Below are 17,268 nucleotides of genomic sequence, written 5' to 3'. Positions count from 1 at the left end.
GGAGACATATATTCCTGAAATAAACAAGGCAATTGGAATTAAGAACAGTAACCATACAATTTAAAAAACATGATCTGCAAGAATATCACTGAATCAAAATAAAACATAAATTAGTAAAAGCCACTAATATTATTCATTTCTATATGGATATTTTGAAAAAAATACAACAATTATCTTTAACATGTAGGAGTGAAAGTGTAAATGTGCAAACTTAATAATCTTTACTACCCAATCACTTTGCAATTCTTCTAAAAACATAATATCCACTTAAGTGACAAAGACTACTTTTCCTTCCAATAGAAAAAAAATTTGATTTCTAAATATTTAATATATCCAAAATTAAAATCAATTTATATTAATTTTTAATAATTAAAAAACCATTTTAAAAAAATTATAATTTTTTGTATTATTTAAAATATGTTTTTAACCATAATTTGAAAAACCTAAAACTCAAGCACTTTACCAATTTGACAAATGCAAATTATATTCTTACCAAAAATTATTAAAAAAAATACCTTATCAATTTTTATCAATTACACTATACCATAAACTGAGAGACTCTCAGGTGAAAGACTGCAACGGGAAACTGCCTAAAAACATCATACAGCATAACTCGAACTTCAAGTCATTTACGCTCGAGTACTAGAAACAGAATTCCTCCTTTCTCTCCACATCCCATGCTGCGTTCAGTACTGTATCTCTTTCCAATTATTTCTCCGAACCTCTCAAACAACGCATCCATTATTTCTTCTCCAAAATGGTGTTTCAACAGACTTTCCAACACTGCTCTCAATATCTTCGCATCCTTTTTGCCGACTGCAGCCTTTGCAGAGGCCGAGCCTCTCATGGCTTCCATCTCCTCCTCGGTAAGTGTCTCTGATTTTCTCTGTAGCTCCAGTCGTAGTATTTCAAATGAACCCTGTCTCTCTACTTCTTCGCTCACTTCCTCTGGACATGGAGCATACAAGGGGATGTTGAATGAGTCAATCTTCTCTTCCTCGATCAACCCCTGCACAAATAGTAAACTTTTCAATAACTATTTGAATTCAAGATCAAACCCATTCAAACTGAAGCTAAAAGCAATAATATAAAATTACCTGAGATACGAATTCATTCAAACTGCTCTCTAACGCTTCCCAGTAGAAGGCAAGGAAACCCTGATCGCTTGGATCCTGAGTTGTTCGACCTGTTAACACCAAAAACATCCGGCCTCCTTCAACCACCTCCTCTGCCCGGACTCTCAGAAACGTGTTGAAATCTTTCTGAAATTGACGAGAATACGCTTCCCCAACAGCCCGAGATCCTCCACAGAAGATTTTCCCCTTATTCCATGCCACTGAATTTTTCTTTGAAATATCAGCAGGAACCTGATCATGACACAAAAAACTGGGTTAAGGTTGTGGATTAAGTGGATTTATTTTAATAATATTTATGTATGTGTTAGGGCTGTATTATGTAAAACCATAAAATTTAAGGTTCAAATTCTCATTACTGAAATCAAAATAAAAATGAAAACAAGATTACCAAAACATACTTGGGAGAGCCAATGAAGACTAAAGGAAGAATGAACGAAATGGAGAGCCTTGTCTGGAAATAGCCTGCAATAGAATGAACCTGGTACGCCTGCTGCGAAATATGATCTGTCTGCTACTCCCTCTTCATTCTGATGATCAATATTTACTGAAAAAGAAGGCAAACTTCTAAAGAGTGAATTGAAATCAGAAGCAGGAAGATCGTTAAAGAATACTTGGCACTGCGGAACAGCCATGCCCGCAGATAAATATTTGGCTTTGAGGGTCTTTGTTATGTTTTCCGCAGGAATAAGAGCATTGGGGCCGGATGAACAACCAAGATCTGCAATGCAAACTGTCTTGCATTCCATCAACATCTTCATTTTCATGGATAAAATGTTGTCCTCCATGATGGGCTCTACAAATTCTAATCCTCTCCTCTGCAATATTGCAATACTATCAATAGTAAGACGATATATAATTTATTTTAAAACGTAAGATAGAAAATGGTAGATTAAAAATGGAAACCTGGAAGCGAGTGGAATTTTTAGCATAGCTGGAGTCTCCAAGCCCCGCGTTCATATGAAGCACCTTCCCCACTTCCATCTTTCTCAGCTTCCAGCAGAAACACAGTACGGCCAAATAAAACGCCAACTCTGTAGTAAAGAAGCACAGGGTTACCTTATGTTGATAAAGTTGCTGAACTTATATGGATTGCAAATTTTGGAAGTATCTTAATTAAGATTACTACTTCATGGAATCCAAGATATTTGCAGAATAAGATACGCTAGTTGCGTTACTTATCTCGAAGCAGCTGAAATGGACTTCTGAATTTGAACAGGCTCTAATAACCCAAATTGCCAAAATGGACTTCTGAATTTGAACAGTGTCTTGACTTGAAAGAGTTCATAATATCGCAAATTCTCAGAGAAGACTATGAAATTTCACAAAGGTTTCTCAGGCCTTTGTTGTATCTGATAAGTGCAGCGCCAACCTGCAAGAGCCGCACAGTTTATTATTTTTCGATTATTTTAAGAGCAGTGAATTCCTTATTGGCCTGCAGTGCGCTAGCCGCCACTGCAAGCGACTAAGCCACCATCCCCGTCGTCGTGAACAGAGTTGGAGTACTAGAAGATACAAGCATTAATAAATTGCAAAAGGCCTGGAAGAGACGAGCATTAATAAATTGCAAAAGTGTGCTAGCCGCCACCGTAAGCAACTAATCCTCCATCCCCCGTCGAACAGCTTTGGAGGACTAGAAAATACAAGCATTAATAAATTCCATTTTAATTACGTGTGGGAAAACCGACATCACGTGTAGGTCGCAAACTCCTCTTACAGTAGCCGCTGAGGAATAAGTTGAATTCACCATTCACCAATCGAAGGATATGAAAAGTCATTTAGCATGCATGCTATTCATCCAGTGCACAAGTCTTAAGGGGACATGTGATTTTTTATTACGAAGATATGTGATTTTTTAAAAGAAAGTCAAAAGGTTTGACCTTATTCCAAAGGTGTTTCAATTAAAGAAGTTAGTCATTTAGCATGCATGCTATTCATTCAGTGCACAAGTCTTAAGGGGATATGTGACTTTTTATTACGAAGATATGTGATTTTTTAAGAGAAAGTCAAAAGGTTTGACCTTATTCCAAAGGTGTTTCAATTAAAGAAGTTTTTGAATTTTTTTTTTAAGGGTCTAAAGATATATGGAAGATATTTTTGGAATTTTTTTTATTAAAAAAAAAAAAACAAAGGTATATGGTATAAAGGTGTTTTTTTTAAGAGTTTGAGATTTTTAAATTGAAAGGGAATTAAGAAAAAAAAAAAGTTTTATGACAAGAATTTAGGGTTTTGTAAAATTTGTCACTTTACAAAATTATTTCATTTTTTGGTCTAACATGACACTCTTTAAGGTGAAGATTGTGTCTTATGGGGGCACATATTGAAAAATATAGATTTTTTTCGAAGGCGATATGGGAGAGAGCCTCATGCAACCAACAAAGCAACTATAAGAAAAGGAATGATAACAATCATGGGTCGCAAACTGCGACTGAAGAAGACTAAGAAAAGGAATCAAAAAGAAGAGGGAGAGATTGTTGCCATGGTTAGAGAGGTTCAAGCCGCAACAGAGGAACTCAGAAGTCTAGCAAAAGACAAAGAAGTTTAATTGAGCTCCATGCTTCTTATGGAGTGATATTCTTTAAAACTTTAGTAGGAGTGTCGTTTACTATGTAATCTGCACAGTTAATTGCTTCTGCCTAAAAATTAAGACTAAGTCCTTTAGATTGAAGCATACAATTAGCCATTTTCTTTAAGGTGCGATTCTTCCTTTCAGCTACACCATTTCGTTGTGGAGTATATGGAACATTATGTTGCATTTGAGTTCCATTCTCAGTGCAAAAGTTGATGAATTTGTTGTTAACATATTCTCTGCCATTATCAGATCTTAGCTTATGAATTTGATGTCCAAATTGTTTTTCAGCAAAGGCCTTAAAGGCCAAGAACATGTTAAATTCTTCACTCTTGATTTTAAAAAGTATACCCAAATGCCTCTGGAGAAATCATCAATGAAAGTTAAGAAATACTTGTAGCCAGAGAATGAAACAACTGGAAGTGGACCACATAAATCACTATGCACAAACTGTAAAGGGGTTGACGTGTGCCAAGAGGCATGTTTTTCAAAACTATCCTGATGATGTTTTCCGAGTACACATCCGAAACAAACACCATCTCTGCAAGATACCATTGGAAGACCTATCACCATATTTTATTTACATAGATTTCGAAGGGAGCGATAGTTTAAGTGACCAAATCGCTCATGCCAAAGTTTTCTCACTTCATTATTATGAACAACAAATACCGAGGGAAGATTTGATGACCCAAAGTTTTTAAACTTATACAACCTTGTAGAATCATCAGCAATGCCAGTAGCTAAAATGTGTCTAGGATCTCTTAGGTGCTTAATTACAACATCGTGAGGTGAAAATTCAACAATTTTACCTTCACCTGAATGAGTCATCTGATATACAGATAGAAGGTTGTAGGATAAGGTTGGAACACGTAATACATCATTAAATTGACCATTGCCTAGATGAACAGTTCCAGTCCCTACAACACTAAGAGATCTATCATCACCAACATATATATTTATGGTGTTACAATCATTTAAAGAATAAAACATGGCTTTGTTTTTGGCCATGTGATAAGAAGATCCATAATCAATGAGCCACTCATGAGAATGAGAAGAATAAGATACATTTAGTGCATAACTAGACCGAGATGCTTGACAACCACATGCAGAAAGTGCTATTCCTGAAGATGAAGTTGAAGTTGAAGAGTGCTACAAATGGATGTTATGCTTCTTCATTACTTGATCCGAATTGGATCCATACAAGACTGTCAAAGAACCATGACTGTATTAGGTGGGAACAAAACTCTAAAGAATCTAAAACAGTGATCAAAAACACCCTGAACCAGTGGCAATGGTAGCCAGCGTGGAACGACGAGGACCTTGGTCAAAGCGCGCTGATCGAGGCCCATGGAGATTGCACAGGAGGCTGAATTAGCCCCTGGGAGCCCCAGATCGGGAAACAGAGGTGGATTTTGAATCGTGCATCGCTGGGAAACAGGGCCAAAATGGAGGAATCCCAAGCATTCGGTCGCGTTGGGAACCGGAGAACTACGGACGAAAAAGGTAAAAGCGCTAAAGTACAAAGGCGGAACTCGCGCTCTGGAAATCGGCGGTATTGATCGGGGCGCCCTTGAATGCTAAGAGGTTTTGGATGAGAGGAGAGCGATTCCATACACTGATCGACGCGTGGCAAGTGAAGGTGAGAGAAAACCGCCGTTGATCGCACACTATTGGTCGAGCAGGTCAACCGTACGAAATGTGCGCATGGTGTCGGATCTGGAGGGCTCAGATCGGACGGCTGAGATCGCGCCTGACGAAGGAAGCGGAGTCGACAAGGGAATACGCCGCGCTTTGGAAGGGATTTGGAATCCGTTTGACCACCACGGTGGAGGAAAGACTCATCCATGATGTAACTGAAGAAACGAACCGACGAAGCAGGCTGGCACCGTTTAGAGGAGGACAAGTGGCCACTCCCTGAGCGTTCATGATGACGTCGAACATGGAACTCCAAGCGCAGCTGCAGTAGGTGAATCGATAGAGGTGGAAGAAGAACCGAACAAGCATAGGGGACAGATGGCTAAAAGCCATGAACAAAGACAGTCGAATAAGGGAAGTTAGACAGCTAGTCGAAGTCGAGAGACGAAGAAGTGGAACAGTGAACCCCGAGAGGAGGACGGAACACGGAGAACAGTAAAGCAAAGCAGAAGAGATAGAGTGCCGAGCTGACCAGCGGCAGCATCGAGCACCAGACAGCTTGAAGACTCAAGCTATCCCATAGAGGATCTGTCCAGGCAGAGCACCACATTGGGCTCTTTCCATTGTAGACCAGAAGGTCACAGAGTTGGCAGAAGAAGAAGATTCTATGCAATCGAGTGGCTTTGGGAATCCAAGAACCACCCTGCGAAGCAAAGCCTGCTCAGGAGAACTCACATTGAGTCCCTGTATTGTAATTTCTCTGCTTAAGACACAATAAAACAAGGCCACCACTGAAAGCTGGACCGTGAGATGTAGCCTTCGAGAATAGGGTGAACTCCTTATTAAATTTCTTGTCTCTTTGTGTTGCTTACTGCATTTCTCTGCTGTCTTTCCATTTAAATGCCAGTGTATTGGCAATCTGATCGATCCCTTGCTTAAATAACATAGAACACACACTAGCACATGAGTCTGTAATACCTTTGTTTAATAAATCTTTAATTGATGTCACTCATAAGGTGAATATTAGATCAAGTGGTATCAGAGCACTAAGCTGTAAGGTTAGACAAGCTTGTGTTGGTTTAGCTGTGAATGTTCACAAGATCAAAGCTCAAATTAGGAGAAGGAGAGTTGGTGGAAACTAATCCTAAAATTGGGAGAGTCTATTCTCGGAAGACAATGTCAGAGGAAGGTTTTGTTGGGCCAGACCCTCAATTCATAGAGAGTTTCCTAGCTATAAAGTCTATGGTAGAAGAAATGTACAGAGACTTTAGAAAGCAAAAGGTTGAAGATTCATCAAGTTCTAAACAAGATATTTGATTGAGACACCCAATTTGTGGGGAAGTTTTGGTTGAGTCCGTGGAAATTGATGGACACCAAGTTGAAGAAAAGCAACTTTGATCTGCTACCACCTCCTTTGTTTACAGGTAAATATATTGATCATTAGGCTATCAAGATGCTAATTTTTCTTCAAGCTAAAGAGTTAATTGAGTACAATTCTAATAACTCATATGATGAAGTATGCGATGCTTTAGCATTGAATTTTATAAAACAAGCATTGGATGAGAAGTGTTTGTGCAAGGTAGTAAATGCTACAAATTCCAAGGAAGCGTGAAAGATCTTGGAAGAAGAGTTTGCCACAAAGGAGAGTGACATACAGGAGTAGGTTATGTCACAAGAAAAGAAGTCAGCCACAGATCTGAGAGTATATGAGCAAGACTCTGACAGGAAAACAGAGTTTGGAGAACCCCACTCAAACGTGGATTATGGTTTTCAAGACCATAAAATTGAAACCCATTATGCAAGCATGCATATTGATGAAGAATATGCAAAAAATATTGCAGAGAGAGAAGTTGAATCTTCTTTGTGTGAAACAGAGCACGAGCAAATAAATTCTCAAGGACTCCACTGTAATGTGGATGATACAGATGATGATGAATCTCACTATGATGAAACACATGTGGATGATGACTGAAAAATTATATGTGAATTGGTGAATCCAACCATAGCTGATGGATTTGGGGAAGTTGAAATTGTCAATGAGCACAAGAATGATCGGATATGCCACCATAGTGTTGATGAACATTATGTTGATGATATGTGTGGTTTCATTTTTGAAACAGAGATTGATTGTAGCAATATGGTAAGTGCAATGTTTGATGAAACATTGAAGGTTGAAGCTGCCACTGTAGCAGCCAGATATGAAGCAGTTGGAACTGCTCATGATGTAGTATGTGATTTAGCAGCAGCTGATGATCAAGAACATGATAAAGTGATTGAAGAGTTTTTGATGAGAATATCCACTAACAACATACTAGTGGAAGACAACCTCCATGTAGTTGAAAAGAAGGTAGAGAAGGAAAAGGTAGAGCAAGAAGCTCTCACTGAAGATCATAATAAAGATATTTTTAACATTGTTTTTGAATATGCAGGTATTCAGAATAACATGGGTGAAAAATTTGAAAACAAGGTTGTTAATAATTTTGATGCAGATTTTAAGCTTGTTGAAGAATGGATTCAAAAACCAATAGAAAAAAATGAAGCGAGTCTTAAAGTAGCAACTGGAATAAAAGAATTGAATGAAATGATGAATGATGATCTTGAGTGTGTAGATTATAGAAAAAAAGTAGCAACACCTCATGATGAAAGTGAAAAGAATGATATGGATGTTTCTGCAGACAAATATGAATGCATTGGAACCATTTTTCAACAATGGAGTCAAGAAGAGATAATATTTTGCTATTAAGAAATATGGCCGAAAGAATGTCATAAATATGAAGCACAGGGAGAAGAGAAAATAAGATAGTTTGAAGATGCAATGTTGTGGCAATAGTCCATGGTTGAACGAATATTTGAAGAGGAAGGTGTAGAAGACAAGATCAGATTGTGTTTCAGCACAAATTCAATAAAAGTGAAAGAAAAATTACAACAGTAGCAAGTAAAGAAATATGGAGCTTACAACAAGAAAGCGCCACAAAGAATGAAGCAATTTCGAGGATTTAAAATTTGGAGGAAGAGAAAAATAAAATGAAAAATTGTGAAAGTCTTGAGTCATTGTAAGCCTAACTGAGACATAGACTAGCAGGCATGTTTAAGTGATAATTGAGTCAATTTCTATTGTAAGCCTAGCAGGCATAGTTGAGTCATGTTGATTCATGTTGAGTCATACTGTCGTAATTAAGGGGGAGTGTTAGAAATTGTAATTACTCCCCAATGTGGAGTTAGCTAAAATTAGAGAATCAATTAAGTGAGCGTTGAGTCAAGTCGAGTGATGGATGAAGAGATAAGTGCAGTCCATATTTAGAATATGAGTTAACTAAGTTAAGTGTGTGTGCATGTCAGGATATTTTAGGCGAGTATCTAGTCGAAAAGGTTTAAATACCCTTCACCAAGGTCATTGTAAGAATCAAGTTCTTGTGTGATCAATAGAAGAGCCGCAACTCATATGATTTGTGTGCGAATTTTTGTTTTGTCTCCTCTGCCTATCCAACAAGTTGCTTGATGAAAAATGAATGATAAGTCTCCATTCTGATTTCTTAGGCATTTGGCATTAAGAAGATAAAATGTGTTCCCATTTCTTAGGAATTTGGCATTAAGAAGATAAAACACGTTCCGATTTCTTAGGCATTTGGCATTAAGAAGATAAAATGTGTTCCCATTTCTTAGGAATTTAGCATTAAAAAGATAAAATGTGTGCCAATTTCTTAGGCATTTGGCATTAAGAAGATAAAATGAGTTTTAAGCATCATACTCTTATACAATAATTTGGAAGTAATCAATATTTTGAATTATAAGCATATTTTTAATATATTAATGATTTCAATTTTAATGATTTTTTAAGAGAGAGAATTATGTTGACCTCATAAACAATAATTAGTTGAGAAAATTTTTCAATCGCAAGCTAATTTATGAAGATAGTTAATTGGATAATATCTCTAAAATTAATTAGATCTATCCAACCCCTAAATAATAGAAATAAACTTCTCCTAAAACCAATTTTCTCGCTTAAGACAAGTAGGAGTTATATACTCCAATACTCCCTATAATGACTACTTGTCTTAATCTCAATGAGCTCAGGTTTTCACCATATGTTCCCTTCTGCAACACATGATTCACTATGAACTGAAACACGTTGTGATTATTAAAGTCTATGTTTGGTCTAATTTGACATTTACAAACGTTACCAATATATTGACATCCATAAAAGGGAACAAACATATATTAGAATACATGGTTAACGAGCCGCTACAACCACTAGTCTACTAGGATGTATTTTTATGTACATGATTCATTCAACCTTCCTTGAATCACGTATCTTCATTCATGTACGCATACCTTTAACTTTCCCTGCATCACTATTATCACCATCTTGTGGTTTGTCAACTTACCCTTTGTATATTTTAACCCTCTACAATTAATCACTACAAATAGAATCTAATAGAAAAAAAAAATACAATGGCGAACACCCAAATTTACATAGAGATTTTGTCTTGGAAACCCAAACCTGCCAACAAGGTTTTTTTTCTTTATATTTTCTGTACAATTCTACTATATAATATAGATCATGTGGCATAATGAATTGCTTATCGAACTATAGTTTCATAAATGAAACTACAAAACCATGAGAAAAAATACCATGCACCACATCACCACGCTGAGTAAAACCATGGGATGAAAATTGCAAAAAACAAATGAAAAAGACCACCGAAATTGTTTTTCTTGGGGCAAACGCATGTAGGGGGGCTCTTGTTACCCTGCATACCCCCCAACTACAGGGGGATGACAGAAATTCCCCTAGGATCACCCTTTGTTCATGGTGCATATAAGCTATGCAAGGAATATAACACATACCCTACATTCTCTCACTTGCTATTTTCTTTGCATATAAGGGGTCATGGGAGTACATAATTGAAAATTCAAGGCAATGATGCCCATTGTTTCTCTACACCAAGAGAACTTTTCAGTGCTCACATATTTGTTAATGCATCTACAACATTCTTCAAACAATCCACCTTTTCCATGGACACCACCATTTTTCCAATGATATCCCTCGCAAAGTGATACTGAACATCAATATGTTTTTTCTTCGAATGATAAATAGGGTTATTTGCCAAGAAAATTCACTTTGGCTGTCATAATATATTCTTATAACTTGTTTTATGAACCCTATTCGTGAATACAATCTTTGTAACCAAACTACTTCCCTGCTTGCATGAGTGGTTGCTATGTATTTAGCTTATGTAACTGAAAATGGAACTATAAACTGTCTCTTGCTCATCCAACTAATAACTCCTCCAAATAGGTTAAATACATACCCATATTCAATCTACATCAAAAAAGCTATGAATATCCAACACTTGGTCTAATACTGGTCTTCCTTAGTAGCATAATCCATATCTAGAATTGCCTCACAAATCCTAGAAAACTCTTTTCACTATTATCATTTGCTCCCTCCCTGACTTTGACATATACTTTCTCAATACTCCCATTTCATGTGCAGTGTATGATTTGGTACAAACCATTAAATGTATCAAACTTCCAACTGCACTAGCATATGGAACACGAGACATGTCGTCTTCCTCTTCCTATGTCTTGGGGAACTGATCTGCATATAACTTTACACCTATAAGAATAGGACCTTCACCAGTTTACTTTCCTGCATATTAAAACTTCAAATATTGCCTTGACATACTTTATTTGATTTAATCATAGTTTCCTCTTTTCTCAATCTCTTTTAATTTCCATGCCCAAGATAACATTTGTAGCACTAAGATCCTTCATGTCAAATTTACGAGATAATTGAGATTTCACTTCATGGATGATTTTCTTGTCATTTTCCATCAACAAAATATCATCTACAGACATGAACAAATAAATAAGATGATAATCAACTAATTTAAAATGCACACAATGATCCAATTTTCTCCTTGTAAAGCCAAGTCTTGTGTATATGTATCAAAATTTTGATACCACCGCCCTGGTGATTGCTTCAACCCATACAAGGACTTTTTCAACCTTCGTAACAACTATTTCTTACCCTTCACTATAAAGCCTTATGGATACATCATGAAGATATCTTTTTCAAGATTCCCATCTAGGTAGGATTTCTTCACATCCATCTATTATACCTCAAAATAAAAAGCAACAACAACAGATACAATAAATCTAATAAAAGATAAATTTACAATAGAAGAGAAAAGATCACTAATATCAATTCCCTGCACCTGAGAATAACCCTTTACTACTAACTAAGATTTGTATTTCTGTACTTTTCCTTTTGCATTGAACTTCTTATTAAACAACCATTTGCAGCAAATGGGTTTTCTTCTAGTTGGTAACTCCATTAGTTGTCCAAGAACGCCATTTCTTTAACCATGGCTTTTTTCTAGAGTTTTCCAACTTCTGAATCCTTGCCTCCCTGATAGTTCTAGGATCATGTTCAATAATAAACAAAGAAAATTTTCTGGATGCCTTCTTTCCTGAACTGATCTCCTCAAAACCAGATTAAGTGGTTCTTCTTCTTTTGACTCCCATTCTTTTGTAGAGTTTGAATTGTCATCCTTTATTTCAAAATCTATCTTCTCTGGTTCTTTCTCCCTTGGTAGGACTTCTTATTTGATAACATCTTTCTCTTTACTAAATACTACATATTGATTGTACACAACCTTCTTTATTTTTGGGTTCTAAAGCTTGTAACCTTTTAATCAATCTTTATAATCAATAAATATGCACCTTTCAAATTTTCTATCCAACTTAGTTATGCTTTCCTTTGGAACTTATACATATACATCACATCCAAATACCTTGAGATGCATGAGAGATGGTTTTTTATGAGTCCATACCTCATGTGGAGCAGGTTATCATCCAACGCTGATGATGATGATTTATTTACCAAGTGACATGCAATATCCTTTGGCTCTACCCAAAATTCATGTCCTAAGACAACACCATTGAGTACGACGTTTTATTTTTCCATCAACTTCTTATTCATCCTTTTTACAACTCCATTATGTTGAGGCATGTATACAATGATCTTATGCCATGCTATACCACACTTTTTACACAACTCTTAAAATTCCTTACCGTAAAACTCTCCACCATTATTCATCCTCACCACTTTTATTTTCTTCTTTGTTTGATTCTCCACCAGAGCCTTAAATTCTTTAATTTTTTCAACGAATTTAGACTTCTTCCTGAGGAAATATATCCATGTATTCCTTGAGAAGTCATATATAAATGAGACGTAATACACATATTTACCCAATGATGGAACTGCCATAGGTTCAAACACATCATTATGCACTAGATGTAGTATTCCCTCTTCCCTCCTAGCATTAGAGGGGAATATCACCTGATTATGCTTTCCATGAAAACATTGTTCATATAAACCTAAATCCAAGGAGAAATTAGACATACCTTTGAGCAATTAGAAGTACCTTCTACCATTCCATTACTAAGAAATACTCAAATACGCTTCTCTCTAATATGTCCTAGTCTTTGATGCCACACCATAATATTTTCTCCACAAGCTGTAAGAGATTTTCCTTCTTTTGCTCCACTCTCAGGAACAACAAAACTATTGCACCCAACAATAATAATTCTCCCCAACAACTTATATATAGTTACAATCCAAACTCCTCAACAATACCATTTATATTTGAACCATCCTACAAGTATCCTTTCAAACACAGTTTTTACACCTCTATCACTCATCTTTGTTACAAAAAAAAAGTTTCTGGAAAATTATGGGATGTGAAAAACATCGAGGAGTGTCCCAATCCGCCCATTCATGAGATTCAATTTTACTTTTCCTCATCCTATGATCATGGCCCTTGATTCATCTCTTAATAAAACATCATCTCCATTGATTCTTTCATACTTGCAAAACCACTCCTTGTGCGGAGTAATACGAAAATATATGCCTAAGTCAACCAACCATTCCTGATCTACTTGTGTATTTAAAGAAGGCAAGTACATATCCTCTCCTTCATATGAGGGGGCTTTTGCTTCTACAAAAGTAGCATCATCAAATTCCTTCCCTTTCTCTGTGATTTTGTCTCTACAATATTTCTTGTAATTCCCTTCTTTTCCACATCTCCAACATGCCTTAACAAACCTCCCTAGTGATTTCTTTCTATCTCTAGATTTAAATCTCCCACTTGAGGACTTTTTTATATTTCTGTTTTGGGATTGTCCTCTTATAGGTAAGGGATCTCCATTCCGAATATCCATGTTTTTCTATTTCATCAGCTCCTTCAACAACAAGGATGAGTTTATTTCATTGAATTTTAAGTTAGTTGCATTACTACCTATAACAACAACTAGACTAGCCATGAGTCTGGTATAGAACATAACCACCTAATGCACTTATCCTCATCTAAAATCTTAATATAAATATATAAAAATTAACTCACCATTGTATGAAAGGAATTCATATGCTTTACCACTGAGTCCCCATCCTTCATCCTTAGGTTATTCAATTTTTTTTCTTCAAGAACAATTTGTTCCCTAGGGACTTAGACTAATACAAAGCCCCTAATTTATCCCAAAAATCCTTTGGCATTTCTTATCATGACACATTCAATAATACTAAATCTAAGAGACATATTTGTTTTGTGTTCTTTTCCTTATAATCCGACTTCATCCAATCTTATGTTGACATCCATGTCAATGCAGTACCTAGATACACAACAATCCACTAATCTATGTTGACCAACAAGTCTTCCATTTTGAGCTTCCACAACTCAAAACTTGCCCATTGAATTTATTAATCTCTATTTTTGAATTTCTTTCCATTTTTTTGCCACAGGAATCATTCCTACAAATCTCTAACTATAATAAGGTCTACCATAGACTTAAGCCAAACCCCTTCACAAAGGCATCCCCTTGAAGCCAAAAAAAATATGATACCGAATGTGGTTTTTAACCCTATACAATTAAGCATTCCAAAAATATTCCTAATAAAAATAGAAAAGATAGTATCATAATCACACAAATTTACACAAAATTTTTATCCTAAAACCCCAAAACCGAGAAAACCAACAATATATATATATATATATATATTTATTATATTTTCTGTATAGTATTATAATACAATATACATCCTTTGGCATGTGAATTTCTAATCAAATCGTAGTTCCATAATTGAAACTACAAAACCATGGGAAAAACAACCATATGCTATAACACCACTTTTAGCGAAACCATAGGCTAAAATCCACCAAACAAGTATGCAAAATACCACCCAATAGTTTCTTTTCTTGGGGTGTTGCATTGAACCCCACGTGGGGAGGGTTGTGCCCCCTGCATACCCCACAACCCAGGGCGGCTAAATATCCTCCCCTAGAACTGCACTTTTCTTATGGTGCAAAATAGTTGTGCAAAGAAAATAACACATACTCAAAACCCTCAACCATGCTCCTGATGCTCCCACGTCGAGTCCAAAGGCAAAAAGAAAACTATACAAGAATCTCTATCCATTTTTTTCCTACCTCTTGCGAATTTTCATTTCTTCATAACATCCTCATCTGATTTATGCATACCACAAACAATGCATTAAGTGGTTTTGGATGACTAGAAACCATCACAACAAGTGGCTTCTAGCTAATCACAAAGTTTCCTCTGTCATGTGGTTTCTATATTACCATAAACTTGCACTACAAGGAGGTTCTTAAATTACCACAAAATTTTCAACATGACAATTTTCATGGGTATACATGCCTAATCAGGCTTACAACATTATTGACTTAGGTACCTAACATTCTCATTGTCCATCCATGGAAATACTAGGTACATACTCAACCATTCTCTATGATAAATACATCATTTCAAGCATGGCACTACATAATTTCTTACAAACATAATGTGTGACTCACATTACAATATGGTCTTAAGTCTATTCCACAAAAATCACAAACTTTTACCTTCATTTTAACATATGATTTCCACTGTTGTCGTCTCCATTGCTACCACAACCACTATCACAAGCTATTTTTTTTTGCTACTTTGAGGATCACATCTTCACTTGCACTTTCTTCACTATGGGCTTTCATCTTCTTCCTCTTGTACTTGCACACATGAACTTTTTATTTCTTCATACAAACGACTGATCATTGATGTCCATATAAGAAGAAATCCATCTACCAAGATACATGAGCACCATCTTTTGTACTCACTAGTTCTCTAGGAATCCTTTTCACATACATGGTTCATCAAAATGTTAAACTCTCTTAATCATAACTTGGTCCCAACCTTCTCAAATTATGACAGTATTCCATCTCACATTCCCCACTTAGTTGAAGACTCAAATCTCTAATTCCCTGTCAAGCTTAGATATGAGTCGAGTAGCCACCCTCATACCTATCCAAGTGGCTGATTCCAAAACTTTATGTCACATTTTTTCTAATCAAAAGAGGGATAAACAATACATTATTACATGTGCTTCTACATGAATTGATGTAGGTTTGATTAAATAGGGCTTACAAACAGCTAGGGATATCAACCTTCCTATGGCTAAGTTTTACATCTTAGACCAAAAACTTCAACGGTGTTGGATAGAATTGATCATGCATCCATTACAACACATCATTTTAATTATTGCATCTCAATTAAGGTACAACTAACACAACCATATACATGAAATAACTAATAAATGTTGATAGGCATTAGAACACTTCATGATACATCTCACATTGCAAAAAAAATGTTAAAAATGAGCTAAATCATAACTTTATTTTAAATTATTTTATTATTATTAATGATAAAATGAATTAATATATGAGTTAAACATATATACATTTTAAAAACATGTAATAATATTCTTAACCATGGAGATTCACCCCACTTTATCATGGAGATTCTTAACCTGTAAACATGTTTTGTTACAATACCATGGCTTACTAATACTACATGACCCAAAAAATGTCACTCGTATTCATGTGACAGATGTTAATATGACATTTTTTTAATTAACCAATTTAATTAAAAGAGAAAAAAGAGAATAACTACTTTGGAGATAAATATGACCATCTAATCTGTGAATACTACTAAGAATATTCGAGGATATTATGTGGGGTTTAAATTCTTACCATTCACGTAATAATTATTGATAATTAAATTAAAATTCTGAAAGCCCTATTCCAAAATAGACATGTCTATCAACATAACAAGCATTCGAAATGCTTTATTAAATGCCCAAAAAATTACATGTCCATTTATGTCTTATCCCCATGCATCACTTTTATTTTACCTCTTTGAATAGAGTCTTCCTTCTCTAGAATCATGCACAAACTTGGTTTCCTTGACATTTATATTCAATATTTGTCTTGGATCTTCTTACTTGTCATTTTTTAGAGTCATGAATTCAACAAAAATAGCTATATCTTTATTGAGTTATCTATACACAATAAGGATCAAAACATTCATCCAAAATCCCAAAGACATAAAAAATTATTGCACCAAGACGCACTCTACAACCCAACATGAGAGAGATGTTGAGGCACAATGTAAGTATGTCAACATATTCTAAATGTCACGAAAAATATATATAGAAAAAAACAAAAATAAATGACCAATTTCATATGTTTTAATTAATATTTAAATTAAAAGATATATAAATGTAAATTGTAAAATGTAAAATATAGAATGTAAAATTTAATGTATGTAAAATGTATAATATAATATAAAATATCATGTAATTCAAAATGTTAATTGTTAAATACAAAATTTAAAATGTAATGTAAACTATAAGACATAGAGATACCAATTTGATCAGAAAAAGTTGGTATGTATATAATGTAAAGTTACCATACCATTGTTTCTTTAACAAGTTATTTATTTATATATTGTTATTGGTATAATAATGAATAATATTGATTATTATTCGAATGTATTATAATAATACTCATCTCCATTATAAGTATTATTATATTA

At 35.2% G+C, this 17,268-nt stretch overlaps 1 protein-coding gene across 1 annotated transcript; it reads right to left on the bottom strand.

The window, feature by feature from the left end:
* Positions 1-550: 550 nt before the first annotated feature.
* Positions 551-2,295, bottom strand: LOC149233823 (putative jasmonic acid carboxyl methyltransferase 1). The gene is made up of 4 exons (XM_089376820.1): positions 2,040-2,295; positions 1,535-1,951; positions 1,098-1,367; positions 551-1,009 (listed from the first exon to the last, which is right to left on the bottom strand). The coding sequence occupies exons 1-4, from the start codon at positions 2,115-2,117 to the stop codon at positions 626-628; spliced, it is 1,149 nt and encodes a 382-aa protein (XP_089232946.1). The 5' UTR covers positions 2,118-2,295; the 3' UTR covers positions 551-625.
* Positions 2,296-17,268: the final 14,973 nt, after the last annotated feature.

Source organism: Pinus tabuliformis, chromosome J, assembly GCF_031772625.1.
Source record: "Pinus tabuliformis cultivar Carrire ecotype Pingquan chromosome J, CPIR1, whole genome shotgun sequence".
NCBI classification, from domain to species: Eukaryota; Viridiplantae; Streptophyta; class Pinopsida; order Pinales; family Pinaceae; genus Pinus; species Pinus tabuliformis.
This window is presented reverse-complemented; position numbering and strand designations above follow the sequence as displayed.